Consider the following 19,779-nt stretch of genomic DNA (forward strand, 5'->3'; position numbering starts at 1 on the left):
TATCATTTACTGCATCTCCCTTTGTTGACACCCGAGGGCCTGAGAGGAGATTTTGATCTTAATAGGAAGAGTAGGGTGGTATGACTGAGGATCTCATCCTCCTTATACTCAGCGGGGAAAACATTAGAGCTCTGCCTCGATAGCGAGACCGGCTTCACTTAAGGTTCAGGTTCACAGGAATCCTGTTTGGTTTAAGGAGGCCCAAAGTGTTCGTCAAATCCCACAGCTCAGTGCTATGAGGGTCAGACTCAAGTTGAGACAAGGAGGTCTGACTCATCACCTGAACATCTCTGCTTACATGTCTTATTTCTCCTTTTAAAAGCATGTGAAACATAAGGAATTTCTTGAGATGCTTCCTCCTTGAATATACAGTAATATAATCAAAACAAGGTGCAAGAGAAATTTGAGACGATGCATGGTTTTGTCACTTGACAAGGCTGTGGTTTCAACCCTGTCATTTTCCAACCATAACTATGCTATTTGTTGTGTTGAACAGCCACAGTGCTTTTAGTGGTAGAATGGTCAATCCAAAATGTCTAAACAGTGGTGAAAAGGGTATTCAGATCCTTTAATTAAAAAGTAGAAATGCTCCTTTAGAACTCCTGCTTTCATGTTACTTGAACTGGTAATGCAAGTTTTTTGCTTATCATCACCATCATCATCATCATGAAGTAAATGTTGATTGCACAGTGTAATGGCTATAGAATAATGACACCATCAGCGTGAAGATTGGTTCCATATAAACCTCACATTCGCTGTGCTATTCTGCGTGCCCTGCGTCTCCTCCTGGGAGAATGAAGGCTGACTGGTGATCCAGTCAGGCTGGCACCATTTCTATCTGCTTTCACGTCTCCATTATGGACTAAATGAATAAATAAACTCATGTTTTGTCCTGTGTTGCTAATCTGAGGAAAACAAAAACGATCACGTTGTCTTTGCGACAAAAATAATGCCACTTGGAAATGCTAGGGGGGAGGGAAAGTTGTCTGTTTCCACTTTAAGTAAAGGTACAAGAGTATTAGCAGTGAAATGTGCTTAAAGCGACATTATGTAGAAATTGACATGTGCGTTTTGGCGCCCCCACAGTTTCTGAGTGCAACACCACCGTAGTAAATACAAATCCCAGGTGTGTAACAGTTTGTCAGACGTAATGTAGGTGCTAACTACAAACAAACTCATTTCGTCATAACAATGTTATGTGTTGAAAACTTGTATGTTGATGTAAACATGTATGTAACGCTCCTACCCACTCACTGAAGTTACATAGTGCAGAAACAAGTGATGGGGGGGCAGAGTGGCTGAGACAGAGACACCATTCACCACACTGTGCCATCAACATGATTTTGAAGCTGTTATTTTAAGGTAAAAAACTTACATAATGTTGCTTTAAAGTACATATTTGAATGTAGAAACTGACTCCTGTCATTGTTACATTATTATCTGCTTATTATTGGATTGTTACCTCCACCAAGGAGGTTATGTCGCCCATGTCCATTTGTTTGTGGATTATACAAAAACTACTCAATGGGTCTTAGCCCAGAATAGACCGCTTTAATCTTCAGATCAAGGAATTTTTTTTAACACTTTCTTTAACATTGCGAGGGCGTTATTCAACATTTTCATTCACTTCTCAGGGAATAATGCATGGCACTTGATTAAATAAATCAGGCGTATTTAGGTGGCTGGTATCTGTGAGTGAGTACAATTTGATGCGTATCCAAATAAAATCCAGATCTAATGGATTTAAACATGTTTTATTTGATATTGGATTAGACTTGATTGAATTAAACGGGATTGTTGTACCTTGGCGGAGGTATGCACTCAGTACCATTCTAGATGCATTAATAAAAAGCAGCATTTTATGTAGAAGTTAGTTGAGGTGAAGCTTATTCTGATTTGTTGGGTAGTTTCATTAACAACAATGCATTCTATTTTTAAGCTCATCATTGATTTTTATGTAATAAGATCTGCAAAGGAGCTAGTAACTATTGTTGTTAAATGAGTAAAAAGCACATATTTCTCACAGAACTGCAGTAACTTATAAGTACTAAGTAGCATAAAATGGAAATACTCAAGCAAAGTACCCAAAATTGTACTTAATCACAGCCCTTGGGTGAAGGTACTTAGTAACATTCCACCTCTCCATCTACAAGACTATGAAAAGATGTAACACACAAAAGCAGCTCTTATTTAATAACTATATTTATCTTAAAATGTGTTAATGTCTTTTTCTCAGGTCGTTAAATCCTGTGGTGTTTGAGATTTGGTTCCAATTATCTGTGGACAACTATGTTTAAAAAGAGTAGAAATCAGCTGTTTCCGTGATCAGATTAGTTCACATAATTAAGCTGCATCATATTAAAGTCCTGTTTTTTTTTCTTTTCAATTTATTGTCATATTTAACTCTAAATAAAATAATTCAAAGAGTAATAGCCCGACCACTGGCAGTGTTATAATGTGGTGTCACAGTTAGTTCAGAAGCATTTCACCTCCGGTCGTAGCCACAGATCCTGCAATAATTAAAATCCTCGTTGTGCATTACTCCCTTGCTGGGATAGTTGGCTCCTCTGAAGAGCACTCTGAAATAGGTCACCCCAGCACCCTGTAGTGCATCTTAAAAGTACACTGAATCAATTAAGTGTGATCATGCTCCCTTGATTATTTTGGCCCTGTTTTTACCACGGAGAGGAATTTCAAATAGGCTCGCTAGTTTGAATAACAAGGTTGGACTGTGGTGACAAATGGTTCCAGAGTGGGTGTTTCTTCCCCTGTTTTTCTCTGCCAAATTAACTCCCTGGCTGATTGCCTGCTTTAGCATACGAGAGGAGGTGAGCGGAGGTGTGTAGGTAATTGCCTTGGTTAGCTGATTATGTGTTGCAAAAAGCAAATGTTATGAAATGCTGTCGTCACTCTCACAAAAGATGTTCTGACCAAATTAAACGAAGCTCCCGTTTGCTCGGACTCTCGTCGTATTTTGGGTTGCAAGCCAGCGTTCGAGGCCTGACACCTGCTTTCTCTTTAATACCTCTCCGTAAATCCAGCTCCCTCTTGTTTTTCCTCATTAAATCTGACAACATCTGGCGCGCGAGAGAGGACCGCTTTAATGTGGCTAACGTTACTGCTGGTGTTATTCTTGCCATTTTAGCTATTTGCTTCATGTGCAGCACTTTCATTTAAGCTGCATCCGAGGCAGCCTCAAACACCGTTATCCAAAGTTTTAAACCACCTTTATGAAAATCACTCGAGCTGCAGCCTTAACAAATGATGAAAAGCTTTTTTATTTTCTAAAGAAGCATACTTACCTTTTCACCTAATAGTGATGTCTCACTTCAAAGAGAGAACACGATTAGGCCAACATTGTCCTGTTTCTATATCCTTTGAGTTCAAAGGGAGAGTTTGAATACCTGTATTTCATGTGCAGCCTTTTCAAATACTGTTTTAATGCAGTTTACGTGCTTTTCATATCCAGATGTGTCAGTTTTCCACCACAGTAGAAAATATCACACTATATTCTGATTGCATACCACAGTTTTATAAGTAAAGAATTAACGCCAAGCCTTGTTTTGGAGTAGTTCTTGTTCCCACCAACTTCAAGAACAGAGGACGAACAAGACGGCTACAAACTTCGCATTGTGATGCTCTGTGCTGGCTAACGATCGCTGCCAAAGAAAGCGACATGACATGAGCGTCACCCAGATGTGTGTTGAGGGCTCTGAGCAAAAGAACATTCCCCAAAGACGGCATTAATAAAGAAACTGGCTGAGCCGGGTAGAGACAGAGAGAGTAAGAGGCGAAGAGGAAGAAGGAGATAAAAGAGTCTGTTGAGTACATACATCAAAGGTCTCTTAATGACAAGGGATGCCATTAGGGTTACAGTGGCTTTTGTTTCAGCTTCCTCACACCTGCAGTTTGTTGAGGGTGCTCTGTGCACTGTTTTGTTGTTAACATTTGCATGAATAGCAAATGCATGCATGAGTAGATAAGAGTTTGTTTCCAGACTGCTAATCTTGGTGGTGACCAAATGTTTTGGTCAAAATTACAGCTTCCTCCCCCATTTGCATAAGAGAGGTGTAGCCATTCAGTTGCTAAGAGGGGTGAAGCTAGAAAAGGCTTACATGGAACAACAGGAACGGTATGGAGAAGCTGTTATCCTGTACGCCATGAAATTTATTGCCTTAAAAAGTTTTCTTGGTGCCTCCGGTGCTGGAATGGGATTTGACAAATCAGAGCGTGAAATTGTGATTAGCCTCTCTCAGTTTGTAGACGGAGTGGGGCACTTGCAGACTTGGCATGGCCAAAGGTGTAACCTGTTTTGTTTTGCCCCGGTGCTGCTTTCCCAGATGGTGGGACCAGCTGCCGTTGAATAAACGCTGGACGGGTAACAGTGTGAGAATTACCACGGCCTTGTTTCAGTTTGGGATGCACAACAGAAAGCTTGTCTTTTTGCCACTGCCAGGAGGAGCAGGGACGAATCGCCTGGTGCTCAACCAGACGACCTTTTGATTGAGGTCAGAATAAAGTAGAGTCCGGTATAAATGCTTTAAAATATGTCCAACAGCTCCTAGATATTTGTGTAGCTGTCCATGGAGACCACCCACAGTCAGATTATACAGATTAATTACAATATTTTCTTTACTTTCTGCACAATCCTTTCCTTTTGGTTGACTTGAGAAAAAACAATACTTCTATTGAAACAGGGTCTATCACTAACAAATGGAATGACTCACAGTTTCTCTATATAGTTTATTTCACTTTGTTTTTCATTGCTTTACCGAACTTTTGTCTCCTTTTGTTAAATCTTTGCTCGAATTAATACATTAATACAGATCAGTTCGCCCATCACAACATCCAAGCTTGCTAGGATGCTGAAGGAAAGTTAGGAACCGGCATAATTTGATGTTAAAAGTATCAAAAATGGCTTGTCTGCAGATATCTGCTGTTCATTTTCGTGCTTTGAGGGAGCTGAGAACTATGAATGAGAGACTACACCATTATCTACTCTGAATGGGTAGGACTTAAACCAGAAGTGGGTGTGATTAATCAGAGATTTTGTAATTTAAGCCTGAAGTTGATATGGGTTGATCAGAAATTGCTTAATGTATGATTTATTAGAAACTATTGAATGGACAGCCTCAGCATTGAGCTTCAGATCAATGTTTGATCTGGTTATTAAATTGTCTTCAAATGAGGCTAAACATTCATATTAAAGTCCCTGTAATACTAAATACTCCAACATTGCTCCAGCGTGTTACAATAGACTCTCGCCACATCAGCCAGGGAACGGGCCAACGCTAAGTTCAACCTGCGAAATAAACAGTGGGAAAACGGTTCCAAGTTTGAACTCGAGTTTTAAAGCCCATCCTGCTTTTTATGTCGTTGGCCCTCATTGAAAAAAAAAAACAGTCCAAAGTAAAATGTGAGTGCACTCATATATTTTCTCGTTGTTGTGGAAAACTATGTGTACGTTTGGCTCTTTATCTGCCTGTTAATACAGCTACAGTGAATTGTCATTATTTTAATATGCTAAAACTCTAATGATAGTAATAATGTCCTGCCTAAACTTGACACAGATGACTAAACCGGCACACTGCCCACCCCTATTTACTGAAAAAAGCTTTGCACGATATTATTCATACCTGTAAAAAAGTAAATTTTCTGTACTGGCTCAACTAAGAACCAAGAACTTGTTGCGTATGTTCCAAGCATTCATAGACGACAATACTTCAAATTTCCATCAGTTGCATCATTGCCTACCTAAAGTTGCATGAAGCCTTTAGCAGCTCTTGCTCAAGTGTTCTGGCTCAATGGTACCTGGAAAGTATTCACTATAGTGCAAGAATATTTTAATATTTAAGTATAGTATAAATCTAAACCACCTGTTCTTGTTCATGGCCTCAAAGTTTAAATGATGATCAGCAATGAGATCTTATAATTGTAATTTTCCTGCCAGAACACTGCAGGCCGTAACCTTGTACATCATCACAGAGGGAGAGTGTGTCCCTCTTTAGGGATGGATGGATTAAGGCATCTAGGGTGGGCTGAGGGAAGGTAAAATGACCTGTCCCGCCCTACGTGACCCCAGGCCAGCCGTGCACATTGCCAACGCTTTGCTCTTTGCCCTTGAATATGCAGAGATCCGCAGCTTCATAGGCTCGGAAGAGAAGGGGAGAGAAAAAAGAGTTGTATCGCATTGCAGGGAAAATTAGTGAGACCAAAGTTGGAGTTTCTGTGTGTTGGGGGCTGCGAACAATGGCAGCTTTCTGTCAGACAGCAACTTCAAAGGTCGGCTGAGTGACTGCTCTGAGTTATACTTTGTTGTAGATCACTGAGGAAATTCACAGATGTTTTCTCATACGAGACACCATTATAGCGGCTCAAGTACCCAGTAGCCTCGAGCGTCTCTCCCTCCCCCCAATCTCCCCTCTCTCTCTCTTTCTCTCTCCCACACACTCCAACTCTCACTCTCACACATGCACCACCTCCCCCTCACTCCCCCACCCTCATCCCCATCTCTGATATCTCTCGTATGAGACAGATGTGGAACCTGTTTTCTCTCCAACTGTCCAGAGAATATGGAAAGTTAAAAAGGGTTCGTGTTGTGGCATTGCCCCCTGTCTCTGTCAGAGCCTCCGTTCTCTCTGTCAGCTCGCTCAAAATGTCAAGATCACATGCAGTTCTACTTTCTCAGATCCAATGACGTCAATACCTCAAGTAGAAAATGATATAAAGTGAAAACTTAAGTATTTTAAATGTGCTGCGTTATGGTGATTGATGCAGTTCTTCTCTCTCTTCCGCAGATTGCCTTCTTCAACCCGAGCTGGACCTGAACCAAAACAAACTCATGTGATGTCTGTTGTACATTTTTATTTATTTCTAGCAAACTGCAGTTTTATATGAGACAAATAAACGTGTTTAAACTGCTGATCTTTGACTACTGGTGCATTTTTCCCTCATATTCAGTAGTAAATTGCTATCCTTATCACATATTAGGCAAAACTAGTGGTGTAGGGTTAGGGAAATTTAAAAATTAAATATTGATATCATGTTAATACACAAGATAATATTGTATAAATGACATGTAAATCATTTCTGTTTCTTTCCGTTCTCACTTTGTCATAGTACGTGGGGGTTATACACCTTGTAGCTTGTTTCCACCCAGCTGGAAAAATTTATGAAATGTAATTGTTTGTTTTTACAGTTATGATTACAGACTCTCTCCCCCCTCCCCAAACTTATATTTTGAGTGTAATTAAATGACCAAAAATGAGACAAAACACAAAGTTACAGATGAATTTGAACTTTTTTTTTGCTTTTTTCCCGAAATTTTCTATAGACATCGTGTTGTATAAAATCATTTTTGTCAATTCTTTAGCTACGATAATCATGTAATGAAAACCTGATATCGTGACAGACCTTGGCAAGAAAAGCAGATTTACCCACATTTTTTAGAAAATGTTTCATTCAGTTTTAAAGTCATGAAATTCAAATTGAATGAGCCAAATTTTACATATCTTGAAAAATACTTGCACTCCCACCTTTTAGGTGTACGATACGATACAATACGATAAGAAAAAGTACGATATGATATGATATGATATGATATGATACGATACGATATGATACGATATGATACGATACGATACGAAAAAGTACGGTATGGTGCGATACAATATGCGATATTTTAATTGTCCCTGTAGGTAAATTTGTCTTGGACTCAAATGCTGTGAACATATAACTGCCTCCACAGTGGAGATAATGCCAAAAAAAAACATACTTAATTGTGTTAGTATGGTTTCCTGTAACCACTACAAGACTTCATCTTCTTTATAAATATTTGGTGATGCCTAATTGCAGCTTCATACATGTCTCACCTCTTGTTAATCGACTCTCTGCTGTATGCTGTAAAGTACCAAATGAAATACATGGATGGTACAGGCTGCTTCCATGTTCATACCTTTGAGTGTACAGGCAGGAAACTACTGCAGTGGGGGTTCCTCCAACTTAATTTTCCCATCAAATGCCGCAGGAAAAATTCTTTTAGCCAAACCACTGCTGAGGTGACCCTGTAAAACTTGAGGCATGGCCATAAGACGGCAAAGGTTTGGAGCAAGTAAATTACCTCGGGGACTGGACATTGTGTCGAGCACACAGTCATGAATTTCTTACAAACTATATCAAAGTCCTGCTCAGCCAAATCCATCCCTCAGCTGGAGTCCCATTGAGATGCATTAAAATGTAAGAACTTGCATTTAGGGCTGAAGCAAGTATCTCAAAGGAAGATATCAATAATTTGGTAATGCCGATGGTTCACAAAATTCATGTGGTTGTCATATATGGCTGGAATTTGCCTTCGCATAGCATGACAGCTCACATGTAAAGCAGATTTAAGTGAAAATCCACCTTAAACCAGAATTAATTTCTGCTGCTTTAATGTCCACAAATCTGTGCTGCTGCTGCTCGGGATGGTGGAAAAATCTTAATTCCGTTTTTGGGTGGATTCTCCCTTTACTTTAACAGTAGTCTGGTTTAACATGAGAGAGCAGATTACAACATTTGACATTTATCTGACATTTAAACCTGGAAGCAAAAACTAACTGACAGCACTTCTCTGCACAAATACACAACTTTTGAAGTAGACTGGAAAGATGTTTACTGCTGTGATGTCTGAGCTGGTCAGTCCAGCTGGTTAACTGAGTTTACAGCATTCAGCCATTTCATATTGTCTTTTCACCTATTTTGAGCCCTGCCGTGTCACAGTCTTTTAATTCAACATGAGTATAGGGTATAAATGTGCACAAATAAAGCAAATTTCATGGTAAAAATATCTTGGTATCATTTTCTGATGAGGCACCCGTTATGATATGGTTTATAAGTAGTAACTAACAGCTTTATAAATGTTTAAGAAATCATTAACAGGTGCTTTATAAGTCAATTATGAACCATCAATACTAACAAGGCTAAGGTTTTATCCAAAATAAGACAGATTTGTGTAAAAACAATACATTTATGACTTACATTAACATTTTGTATACATTACAACATAGTTGGAAGTGAGAAACCTGGATGTAGTTATTAATATTTTACCTACATTCATGACTATATTGTTACTCAAATAGGAAGGATAAACACTAGGCAAAGGAATTTTCACAACCTGGCAACCCAAAACTTGTGCTCACTCTCTGATTTATTAACTGTTAGGTCATTTTATGAAATCTCTTTTCACCTGTTTTGAGTTGTTTTGTGTCAAAATCCTTCGATTCTTATAAGTGAATACATGTACACTAATACAGTGCACTTCACACACAGTAACTAATGGCTTTTTACATGGTTAATAAATCATTTACAGATGCATTATACATTAATTTGGCATCCATCAATGAGTCTTGGGTTGCCAGATTGGCTGGTGTTCATCATATATGTTTGTTTATATATCTCAGCATTAAATGAATAAGTAACATAAATGAATTCTCAAGGTTTTCTCACTTTCTAATAAGCCGTTAAGTCTGCCGTATTTCAATAAGTAATTAATAAAGTGTTATCCAAAGTGAAATCCATCTTACCGAGGGATTAAAAACATCAAACGACAATGTTGTCGTGTTATCCATGGGGAAGATAAACATCAGCAAAAGGGATTCTTCACAACTTGGCGACCCAAAACTTGTGAATGGATTCCAAATGATCTATAAAGCATCTGTAAATGATTTATTAACCATTTATAAAGCCATTAGTTATTAAGCGTGAATTGCTCTGTATTAGCGTACGTGTATTCACTTTAAAGGTTTAAAGGATTTTGACATGAAAGATCTCAAAACAGGTGAAAATAGAATTATAAAATGACAGAATCGTTTATAGATCAGTAAGAACAAGTGTTGGGATGCCAGGTTGCGAAAGATTCTGTTATTCAAAGTGAAATTCATCTCACCAGTGAATTAAAAACATTAAAAGACGGTATTTTTGTGTTACAAGGGAAGATAAACATCATAAAAAGGGGATTTTTCACAACTTGGCAACCCAAAAGCTGCTTCTCTTGGATGCTTATTCGTAAATGATTTATTAACTGTTAGTGAAGTCATTAGTTATAACTTATAAAATGTTTATAAAGGGTCCCTTCATATATTTTGTGATCCTGTAAAATCAAAAGCATTTTAATAAGATCCCTACAAGATGGTTTCCAAAAAGCATGTGTGTAACTTATAAAAACTTTTTTTTAAAAGTTACTACAAAAGTACAAACACACTTTCTCTGTAAGTGCCAGATTTAATAAAACATGGCTCTGGATTCAAACCTTCCTGTTTTCTTCATATTTTTATAAGCTCTCTATACAACAAACTTCATTGCCCCGCTGCTGCCATACGTGATGTAAACAATGTTAATCTGCACTAGTTTTTTTTATCAGTTGACAGTGTGAGTACACCACTCCTGTAGCCAGTTCTGTAGTTTAACATGGCTCCAGTACAGCCCAGCAGGACTCCCCCTTTCCCTCATGACTGTGTGTAAAGCCGTGGGAGAGGACTGGGAACATTAATCCCTTCAAAGGAACAGATCTAATTCAAAATCTGCCGCTCCAAACTAGTTGAGAGGACAGTGATTGTTTCTGCAGGGAAGCCAGATAAAGATCAGAGAGTTGATATAGAAAACTACAACTTCCATTTCCACTGCTCTGACACAAAAAGTTTGGATGTTATCTTATGAAAACTGCATACTTTTTTGCCTTCATTAAATGTTCTGAAACACACAAAAAAAAAAAAAATATCACATTGCAGTTTAGCCTTTGTGTTAAAGTTCAGTTTGGATGCTTATGAGAGCCTTCCTCCTCACACATACTGACAGAGCAAGTTTAGATTGAGACATCAGCATTTCAAGTGCTGCTTTTGTCACCTGATTTAAAACAGAGGTTTCCCACTTTTTGTGTCATGTAAAGTAACATGTTATAATTTGAATTAGCTGCTGGGATTTTATTTTTTTGTTACCCCCGAGGCTCTGGTGCTGAACAAAGAGAGGGAGAAAAAGAAAAAAAAATTAGGAGTAAGGTTCTGATAAAACAAATGTAAAAGAGAAATAAGTATTTAAATAATTCAGAGAGGGCATAATTAAGTGTTTTAATGCCGTGTTGCGGTTCAAAGCAGCAACAAAGACATTTTAATTCACATTAGAAATGTAAAAGAGACGCAGATTCTTCAGAGATGAGAACTTTGTGTTGAGTCACTTGATTTGGTCTCTTTTCCTCCATCAAACAGGCAGCCACCGCTCTTGGAGATCTCCAGAGATAACAATGTCACATTGTCACATAGGGTTCTGCTACAAATCCTTAATTACAAAAAGAGGATCAGATGACTACAGCATCCAATACCGGGGTCTCCAGGCGGCATGGGGGTCTTTGATCAAGAAAATCCAATTATTTGTGTATATACATTTCCCACATAGTGATTACTTCATTAATTGTCCCGCCTTTATCTCCTCCCTTCCCATCCCCCCTAATAATCAGCTCCTTTATCCAGACCAACAAACACACCATAGGAGCTTTGTGGATTCAAAGGATTTGCTTTCCCCTCTCAAAGAGCCGCTATTCTTTGATGATTGGGCAGCGGCAAACTTCAAAGTAATAAATCTTATTTCTGACTGGCTGGCGGCCCACCAAAGTCCTTATCAAATTCTAAGAAGTGATCCCTCACTCTTCAGATAGACCGAGGATATCTGGGAGAGAGGACGCACTGAAGAGTGGAGACCTCGCTGCTCGACGCGATATTTTCAACGCGAATGCACATATTTATCTGAATTAGCGCTTTTATTTTTATTTGTTTTTTTCGTCGAGAGGGAGGAGGACGTCTACCATGGCAGCAGTGGCTGTACTGCGGAATGAGACACTCCAGGCTTTTCTCCAGGTTTGTGCAGCAAGTTTTCTCCTCACTTTGACGACTTTTAATAACTTGTAAAGTCACACAGCCCGAGTTGATTTACGTGTGTGTGTGTTTTTTTTTTACGAGTATATAAAAGTCGTGTTCTCTTGATAGTCCTGCGTCATATAACTTAATTACTATCGCTAATTGTTTTTTACGCGTTAATGACTTCTGCTGCAACATAACTTTTATGTCATCAACATCCCGAAATTTAAACTATTCAGACAAAACCATTTCATCGTTTGTTCGGTGGCACGTTGTTTGTGTTGGATCATGATTGTAATATAGAAAATGTGTGTCTGGCTCTCCAGGATCGCACTCCAAACTCCTCTCCAGAGAACTGTAAGCACTCCCCGCTGGCTCTCCTGGCTGCCACTTGTAACCGGATCGGGCATCACCACGGATCCAACCCGACAGACTTCATCCAGGTCCCCTACGACCCGACTCTGGGCTCCCCTTCTCGGTTGTTTCACCCGTGGACTAACGAGGGGACCCCTCAGAGCAGCCTGGCGAGCAACTCCACTTTCGGACTATCCTCCAAGCCCCAGCTGACTGCGCACATCCAGAGCTCCTTCAGCTCGCACCACGAACTGCCCCTCACCCCTCCGGCGGACCCCTCGTACCCCTATGACTTCTCCCCCGTGAAGATGTTACCTTGCTCCATGCAGTCCCTGCAGTCCACCTGCCCTCCCACCTATGTCCCCGCTGTCAGTTACGCAGCTCCAACTCCCATCCCGCCCGCGATGCCAAGTTTTGTCACGGGACATTCCGGCCTTGTGCACCAGCAGCAGAGACAGTTGTCCCCAAACCCTGGGGAGGATATTCCGTGGTGGAGCCTCCAGCAGGGGAACCATGTCAGCCACACTTCCTCCCTCGGTCCCCATCGCTTCCAGCTGCAGAGGGGCTTGGTTCTGGGGCACACGGACTTTGCGCAATACCAGACGCAAATCGCGGCTCTGCTGCACACCAAGTCCCCTCTCGCAACTGCGCGGCGGTGCAGGAGGTGCAGGTGTCCGAACTGCCAGTCCTCCACGTCCAGCGACGAGCCTGGCAAGAAGAAGCAGCACATTTGTCACATACCGGGTTGCGGGAAAGTTTACGGGAAAACTTCTCACCTCAAAGCGCACCTGAGGTGGCACTCTGGGGAGCGGCCGTTTGTGTGCAACTGGCTGTTCTGTGGCAAGAGTTTCACCAGGTCGGACGAGCTGCAGAGACACCTGAGGACTCACACGGGGGAGAAGCGATTTGTTTGCCCGGACTGCTGCAAGAGGTTCATGAGGAGTGACCACTTGGCAAAACATGTCAAAACTCACCAGAACAAAAAAAGCAAGTGCCACGACAAGACACTTGACCACGTCAAAAGGGAGGACACGAGGAATATGTTGTAACACACCGTGTAGTCGTTTTAAAGAGTAGACATCACTAGTGCAATACAGTCAGTCCTACATTAGTTCAAGTACACAGTGAGCTGCGTTTTTATTTCCTTCATTTGTTGGTTCTTACACCCTGACACTAGTTTCTGACATTGTTGGTCTGTGTAGCACATATTTTGTACATATATAAAGTTTCATAAGTTAATTTGGGACCATGGAGAAGTTTTAGCTCATGAGTTTGAATTCACTGTCTATATCATATCAAGAAGACAAGTTTTCAACTTGTGTTTTGATCATTGTCTTCGGTGGAAGATTTCACTCCCCTGTAAATTATATTTAATAGCTTTTGTTGAATGAAAGTGTCCGTTTTTTGCTCCTTATGGGGTGTTTCTAAAGCATGCTCTTCTTGAAAAGATCTGCTATTGTTGATATGACCCAAATACTGTGTGAGAATAAAGATTATAACATTTTTCCTCAGCTCAGAATAATTCATTTAATATCTCTCAGTCTTACCGGTGATGAGACAATCAGGCTTCATGTGTAAAGAAATAGATTCAGTTGTACCTGGATTAGTGTGCATTGCGAATTGTTGTAAAAAAAAAGAAAACAAAAAAAATGAGTTATTAATATCCAGCTATTTTGTTTAGTTAAATCTAAAAATTTAAGTGATTTGAGGACTTGCATGACAAAGTTAAGATTCCAGCTGTTGGTGATGGTAAAAATGATTAATCCACCCAAAATAGAGCAACGTTTATTATAACTTTGGCTATTCTGAAGGTGAAAAAGATGACTGCATTTTTTAAAATTACATTTTTTGCCCTTACTCCTTTAGAGCTGTTGTTGTTGAACCTTTAACACGAGCGCAACAATATTTAGGTAACATAGAGGTGAGAAAGGTTGAGTTGGTCTGGATTGTATTTGAAAATCTTCACAGAGATAATTGGAAATGTACACACTGTCCAAACGCAAACTGAGTCAACACGTACATATGAAGCATGTCAGAGATTCCTCTCTATCATATGTAGACCTGAGCGCTTCAAAGGTGCACACAGGTGCTGTGATTCTGAAACAAAATGTAGTTAAACTCCAAGCTCTACCTTTTAAGTATGGAGGTGACTTCAGTAAATTATGAGGCAAGAGGCAAAAATGCAAACAACCCTCGAAATAAATAAAATAAGATATTACATTTGTATCACACACTTTGATATTTTTTCCACAGTTGATGTTAATTTTTTTGCCATTAGAGTCAAATGTAGAAATGCTCTAATGTTTTAATGCACTCTAATAGATGTGGTCTGTTCTCTTTGTGCCACAGTTTCTGAGTTTTACATTTACCTCTGGACTTTGCAGCGACACCGTAGGCTGAGATGAAACCCATTAACAGAAAAATACTTTTCATGTTGCACTCAGAATGTGCAGCAAGTTTAATGTCTTACCTGTTTGACTGATACTTAGTGGACAGTTAACAACAGTCCAGTTTTTTTTATTTATTTGTTATTTTTTTGACCAATCTAAAGTCTTTCTCTTTGTCCAACATAATGAGAAACAACTTGAATTTTAGGGCACATGTATGACATACAAACACCTCGATTAAGTGTCAGGTAATATTGATCCACTGTCCTGACAAAGTGCAGTAAACATACTGCTATTTCCAGGTCAGTATTTTTTTGGTGACGTCCTTCACATAGGTTGTCCCATCTTGGATTTTAAGTGACCTCATCTGGAAGAAACAGAATTATTTTGTAAGATTAAAGTGACTACAGGAAAGTGATCAACTCTTCAGTATCTCATAGATCTGAACGATGATACGATGATCCAAACATCCAGTTCAACAACTCAGAGTTGCATCTCCAGCCGTGACCCTGTTCTCCTGTCTGTCTTTTGAGGGATCACTGAAGATGTCAGTCTAAAGAGAACAACGCTGCCATTCATTGGCATTTTTGAACTATCACTTTTCTGCCTCAACAGCGCCCCCTTTTGTAAGTTTCCCCAGTGATTCATAAGAGAAGTCAAATATTATTATGACAAATGTAACTGATTACTGTAGAGGTCCATGCTTGGAAGACATTTCACATCAGAGAAAAAACATTTAAATCTCATATTTTGATGTCCAGTCCTCGAAGATTGCCAGCATGTTTGAGTCCAGTTGTATTACTCGATTTAATTATTACTCGTGTAATTAATAGTGCAAATATACAGCAGCTTGTTCAGGTCTGCTTGTTGTGTGGCTGTGTTTTTTTCACGATAATAACCAGAAAGTTTTACCCCTTCTTTGCTTCAATCATCCTGATACAACTCATTTCATCTGGTGACTAAAACATGCAGTCAAGTGTCCCTAAAATGACATTTAAGACACAAATGTAAACATAGAGGTTACCTCCACAACAAAATTAAAAAAACAGGATTTGAACGTGCACACAAACAACTTCAACCTGAATTTAAAAGCCTCACCAAGGACGGGAGCTGCAAAGTAGCCTCACCTCGTTGCCCCGTATACTGAACCTTATATTTGTTGCACTATTTCTCCTTAGATTATGTAACAATGTTGTCCTTGTTAAATAAACTAACAACGAGTAGCACAAGGCAACAATTAAATACAAGTTATCATGTTTGCTAGTGTTGTTAAATGTTTGTTCACAGCAGTAATAACTGTAGATAGCAGCAAATCAGATCGGTAACACTTAATTAAATAATAACCATGATTAATTTATTATAAATGTATAGTGAATTAAACTTTGGTAAATAGTTGCTTCACTGTTAACAAAAAATGAAATGGTTTATAAACATTTGTTAAGCAATTGTTTATTGTGAAAGTGCAAATGGTGTTTTTAAACATTAACAAATTCTAAATAAATCTTTAATGAGGGGTTTCATTGTTTGTTAACAATAACTATTAACTCAATTTTACTTAACTGTAAATTTGCCATTTATTATTGATAATTATTATAAAGTGTTACCATTTTCTTAACACCACTCATTTTAGTTTCTATTAGTCAAAGACTTTACTTATATACAGTATAACGAGGTTGCCCAAGGTGAGGATCATGGGCCCAAATTGGTACACCAGAAGATTTGATTTGGCCTTCCAGATGATTTTAATGAAAAAAAAAAAAAGTCAGAAAAGATAAGAAATTTAAATCTGAATAACTTATTATGCTGTTTTCTTTCTTATGAGGTAAAAATGCTCATTATTAAATTTTTACTGTAATCTAAGCACGCCGGGTGACAGTCAAGTCGATCAATTCGGGGAACTCGAGATCCTCCTGCAGACGCACTGAGAGGCAAGTGAAAAAAATGTAAGGAACGTTGAAAGATTATACCATCAAATAATTTTATTTCTTAAGTCATAAACACAGGAAGGAAAACAATTACGATCAGACTTAGAAAGTGGAAATTCTGTTCTTTCCTTCGGTGTAGTTCAACTCTGCAGTATGAATTTACCTTTAATTTATGTCAGAAATGATTGATTGGACACAATTGTAAAATTGTGTGCTGCAGTTTTCTGTTATTTTAATCATCTGTAGTATTTTAACCAGATTTGACGTATAATTCACTACACAGTACTGTACGGCCTTGTTGCCGCTATATGCACTTGATACTGTATGTGCAAGTAGGACTGTGAGAGTTATATCCACTTCTACCAAATACCAAGTATGAATATTAACACACTTTCATTACAAAAGAGGAAAACCTTCAGTAATATGATGAGATATGACCACTTGAACTCTAAAGTCTTTATGATCCTATTATCAAATGATGCCTATGGATAGATATGTTGAATGCACCAGACTGGCTCTGCACAAAGGCATTGTTCGGCTCTGATTTGGCGTCATTGTCCAAGTTAGAGCCACAATTCTTGAACACTCTGGGGGGCCTTAATGCGTAATTGTTCATAGAAAGGATATCATATGTTGTGGCTTAAGTTAATTTTCTGAAAATGAATGAAAGATTTAAGAACTTCAGATATTACAAATGCCTGTCCATGTAGGATTTAAAATGATTTAACCTCAACTGTCCAGCAGAAAGAAAAGGATCATTAATATTATTAGCATAAGTGTTATTGCAGATTAAATGCTCATTTGTAATTATCTCCTTCTGTGTGTCATTCCTCTCAGGGTTACACTTTTGCAAGCACCATTTTAAAGCATGTATAAGCAGCATATTAACAGTTCATACATGGTTTAAAACCCACGTAACCCACATTTTTTTGTCATTTTTATTTACAGTATGTTTAAAGGTGCAAAATGGATATGTAAGAGTGTTGACGTTATGTCAGAGATGTCTATGTAGGCTATTATATCGCAGAGATATCTACAGAAGTTAACATGCTAACCGGCTAGCCCCGGCCCGAACTGTCACATACAGTAACACCCCTCTGAGCTTCCTGTCTGAACCACTAGCTGCACAGCTAACTGAGCTAACTAGCTAGCTGCAGCTACAGCTAGCCATTACCCTGGTGATATGCTGCCCCCTATTTGTTTGAGTATGGATTTGATAGGTGACCAATTCTTACATATTGCACCTTTATTCATGTCATTTATAGCCCATGTCAAGCATTTTAACTGTATACACACTAACAATCTCTGGGTCAAAACTGACCAATTGGGTCAATATTGCACTGATGTATTTACAAGTTTACGTTTACTTTGAGTTATTTGCCCAGGCCTATCCTCCGTAGAGTGCAGCAGTATTGTCGACATCAGGGATTGGATTCATGCCACTGCTTGTCAGTCATTTTATTTTGAAACGCCTCTGCAGAGCCAACAGTGAAGCAGGTTCATGTCTGATGAAAGAGTCTGACCCATTGATGACTGAACCTGATCCCCAAGTCTCACCCAACTGGAGTGATTCTTTTCTCTTTTATTATTTGAGGGTCCAAAGTTTGATTTACCAATGTGACTGCAGAACACTAATGTTTGAAAATGTTTACTTTTCTCAACCAGAAATGTGACACCTCTTTTTACGTCTTCTGTCTGTACTCACTGTCACTTTTAATGTTGATTATAACACAGTATAATGTTGTTGTAAGCAGATATACGGTAGGATGTAAATAGTTTTAAAGTGTTGATTACTGTATTTGTCAACAACTGTAACTTCTTCTATCAACCATCAGCTGAGTGAATGAGTGACTGATAACACAGTGCAACAAAGCTGCAATTAAATTTAATGATACATGATTACACACAAATAAATCTCAGTGTGTTATGAAGCATTCGTTAGCTGTTTAGACACATGTCAAAATCATTCAAAGTCAGGTTTTAAACACTGAGCCTGAATGTTTATCCTTGTCTTTGATCGTAGTGGTTTGACTCTTAACTCAAGGTCCACTAATCCAATTTCTTCCAGGCTTTCAGCTGCATCCTGTGGTGTTCATCAGTGGATGCTGTTTGCAAAGATGTAATTGGTATATATAATAAAATACAACTAATATATATATATAATAAATAAACATATATTGAATTGCAAATGCAATTTATGAATATCAAATAAGAAATATAAACTTTATCATTTAAATTTTGGAATCACCTGTTATCTTGATGGTTTTCCTTCAATATTGAATTAACTTAAGCGGTAAAATTCAGACACCAAATGTCTTAGTTACATTTGAAATTGTCAAAAGAACAATAATTAAATTAATAAAACCTCCATTTTGTCGGTATCATTACAGTGTGGCATGACAGGAGAGATTACTACCCTAACCATTTTCTCCAAATGCCCTTCGATTTTGAATTTGTTTCCAGTCCTGAAAAGTGTACGTGACCCTAAATGATCATTGGACCACACTGCTGCAATTGGGCTCTAAATACTGTGGGAACCTGTTTTCTTTGGGCCCTCTACAATCTTCTAGTGGTTCGACTGAATGGGTTGAAACTGTGATTTGTGTATCCATAGCATGCTACAATTCCCTGCTCCAGCTCCAGTAGTGCTCGCCCTGTTCCCTCCAGGTTGTTATAATCATAATGGTGGACACTAAAACCTGTTCTTATTTCAATCGGCACAGATTTTAATGCTAAGCTTCTGGTTTCTTTCACCAATGAGTGGTGATTTTCTTATATTCTTATATGTATTTCTGCATCATTCTGCCCTTTCAGTTGTCAGTCTGGTTGAACCATTGAACAGTGTTTTGTTCTCTATTTTTCAAACCCTTCATACAAAATAACAACTATATATAAAGAGGAATCTCTATAACCTCAACGCATAAAAGACCATTAAAAAATAGAGTGGCTGTACTGAAATAAACTTTTGTGGTGATTCAAAACTTTTGAACTTTAGTGTATCTTATACGATTACTTACAATATATTATATTACATACATTTTATTGGCAATCATTCATCTTTTACTTACTACTTGCGTCAACCAATGCAACTTTACCCGCTACAAATGGACAACCCATTTTGAATCAGTGAACAAGTGTTTTTTTTTCTTTTTCTTTTTTCTTTCTTTATTTTTTTGCTGTTGGGTCAATTACCCAAACTAGTTAAACACACAGTGTTACGCAAAAAAGCTC

At 38.6% G+C, this 19,779-nt stretch overlaps 2 protein-coding genes across 2 annotated transcripts in view; both read left to right on the top strand.

The window, feature by feature from the left end:
- myo3b (myosin IIIB) overlaps positions 1 to 6,922 on the top strand; it is a gene marked incomplete at its 3' end in the record, with an annotated part of 73,069 nt that extends 66,147 nt beyond the window's left edge. The window contains exon 37 of the mRNA XM_084361573.1: positions 6,798 to 6,922. The remainder of the gene's footprint in view (positions 1 to 6,797) is intronic.
- A 4,614-nt stretch (positions 6,923 to 11,536) lies between these two features.
- sp5a (Sp5 transcription factor a) lies at positions 11,537 to 13,747 on the top strand. Its single transcript, XM_084361726.1, has 2 exons — positions 11,537 to 11,882; positions 12,209 to 13,747. Exons 1-2 carry the CDS (start codon positions 11,832 to 11,834, stop codon positions 13,283 to 13,285), a joined length of 1,128 nt encoding a protein of 375 aa, XP_084217852.1. The 5' UTR covers positions 11,537 to 11,831; the 3' UTR covers positions 13,286 to 13,747.
- The last annotated feature ends 6,032 nt before the right edge of the window (positions 13,748 to 19,779 follow it).

The sequence above is a fragment of the Pagrus pagrus genome (assembly GCF_965226575.1).
Source record: "Pagrus pagrus genome assembly, chromosome: 9".
Classification (NCBI taxonomy): Eukaryota; Metazoa; Chordata; class Actinopteri; order Spariformes; family Sparidae; genus Pagrus; species Pagrus pagrus.

Bases quoted from the DNA above. Each gene is read 5' to 3' on its own strand.
- sp5a (XM_084361726.1), top strand. From the start codon at position 11,832: ATGGCAGCAGTGGCTGTACTGCGGAATGAGACACTCCAGGCTTTTCTC. The intron at 11,883-12,208 runs GTTTGTGCAGCA...CTGGCTCTCCAG, and splicing joins CACTCCAGGCTTTTCTCCAG to GATCGCACTCCAAACTCCTC.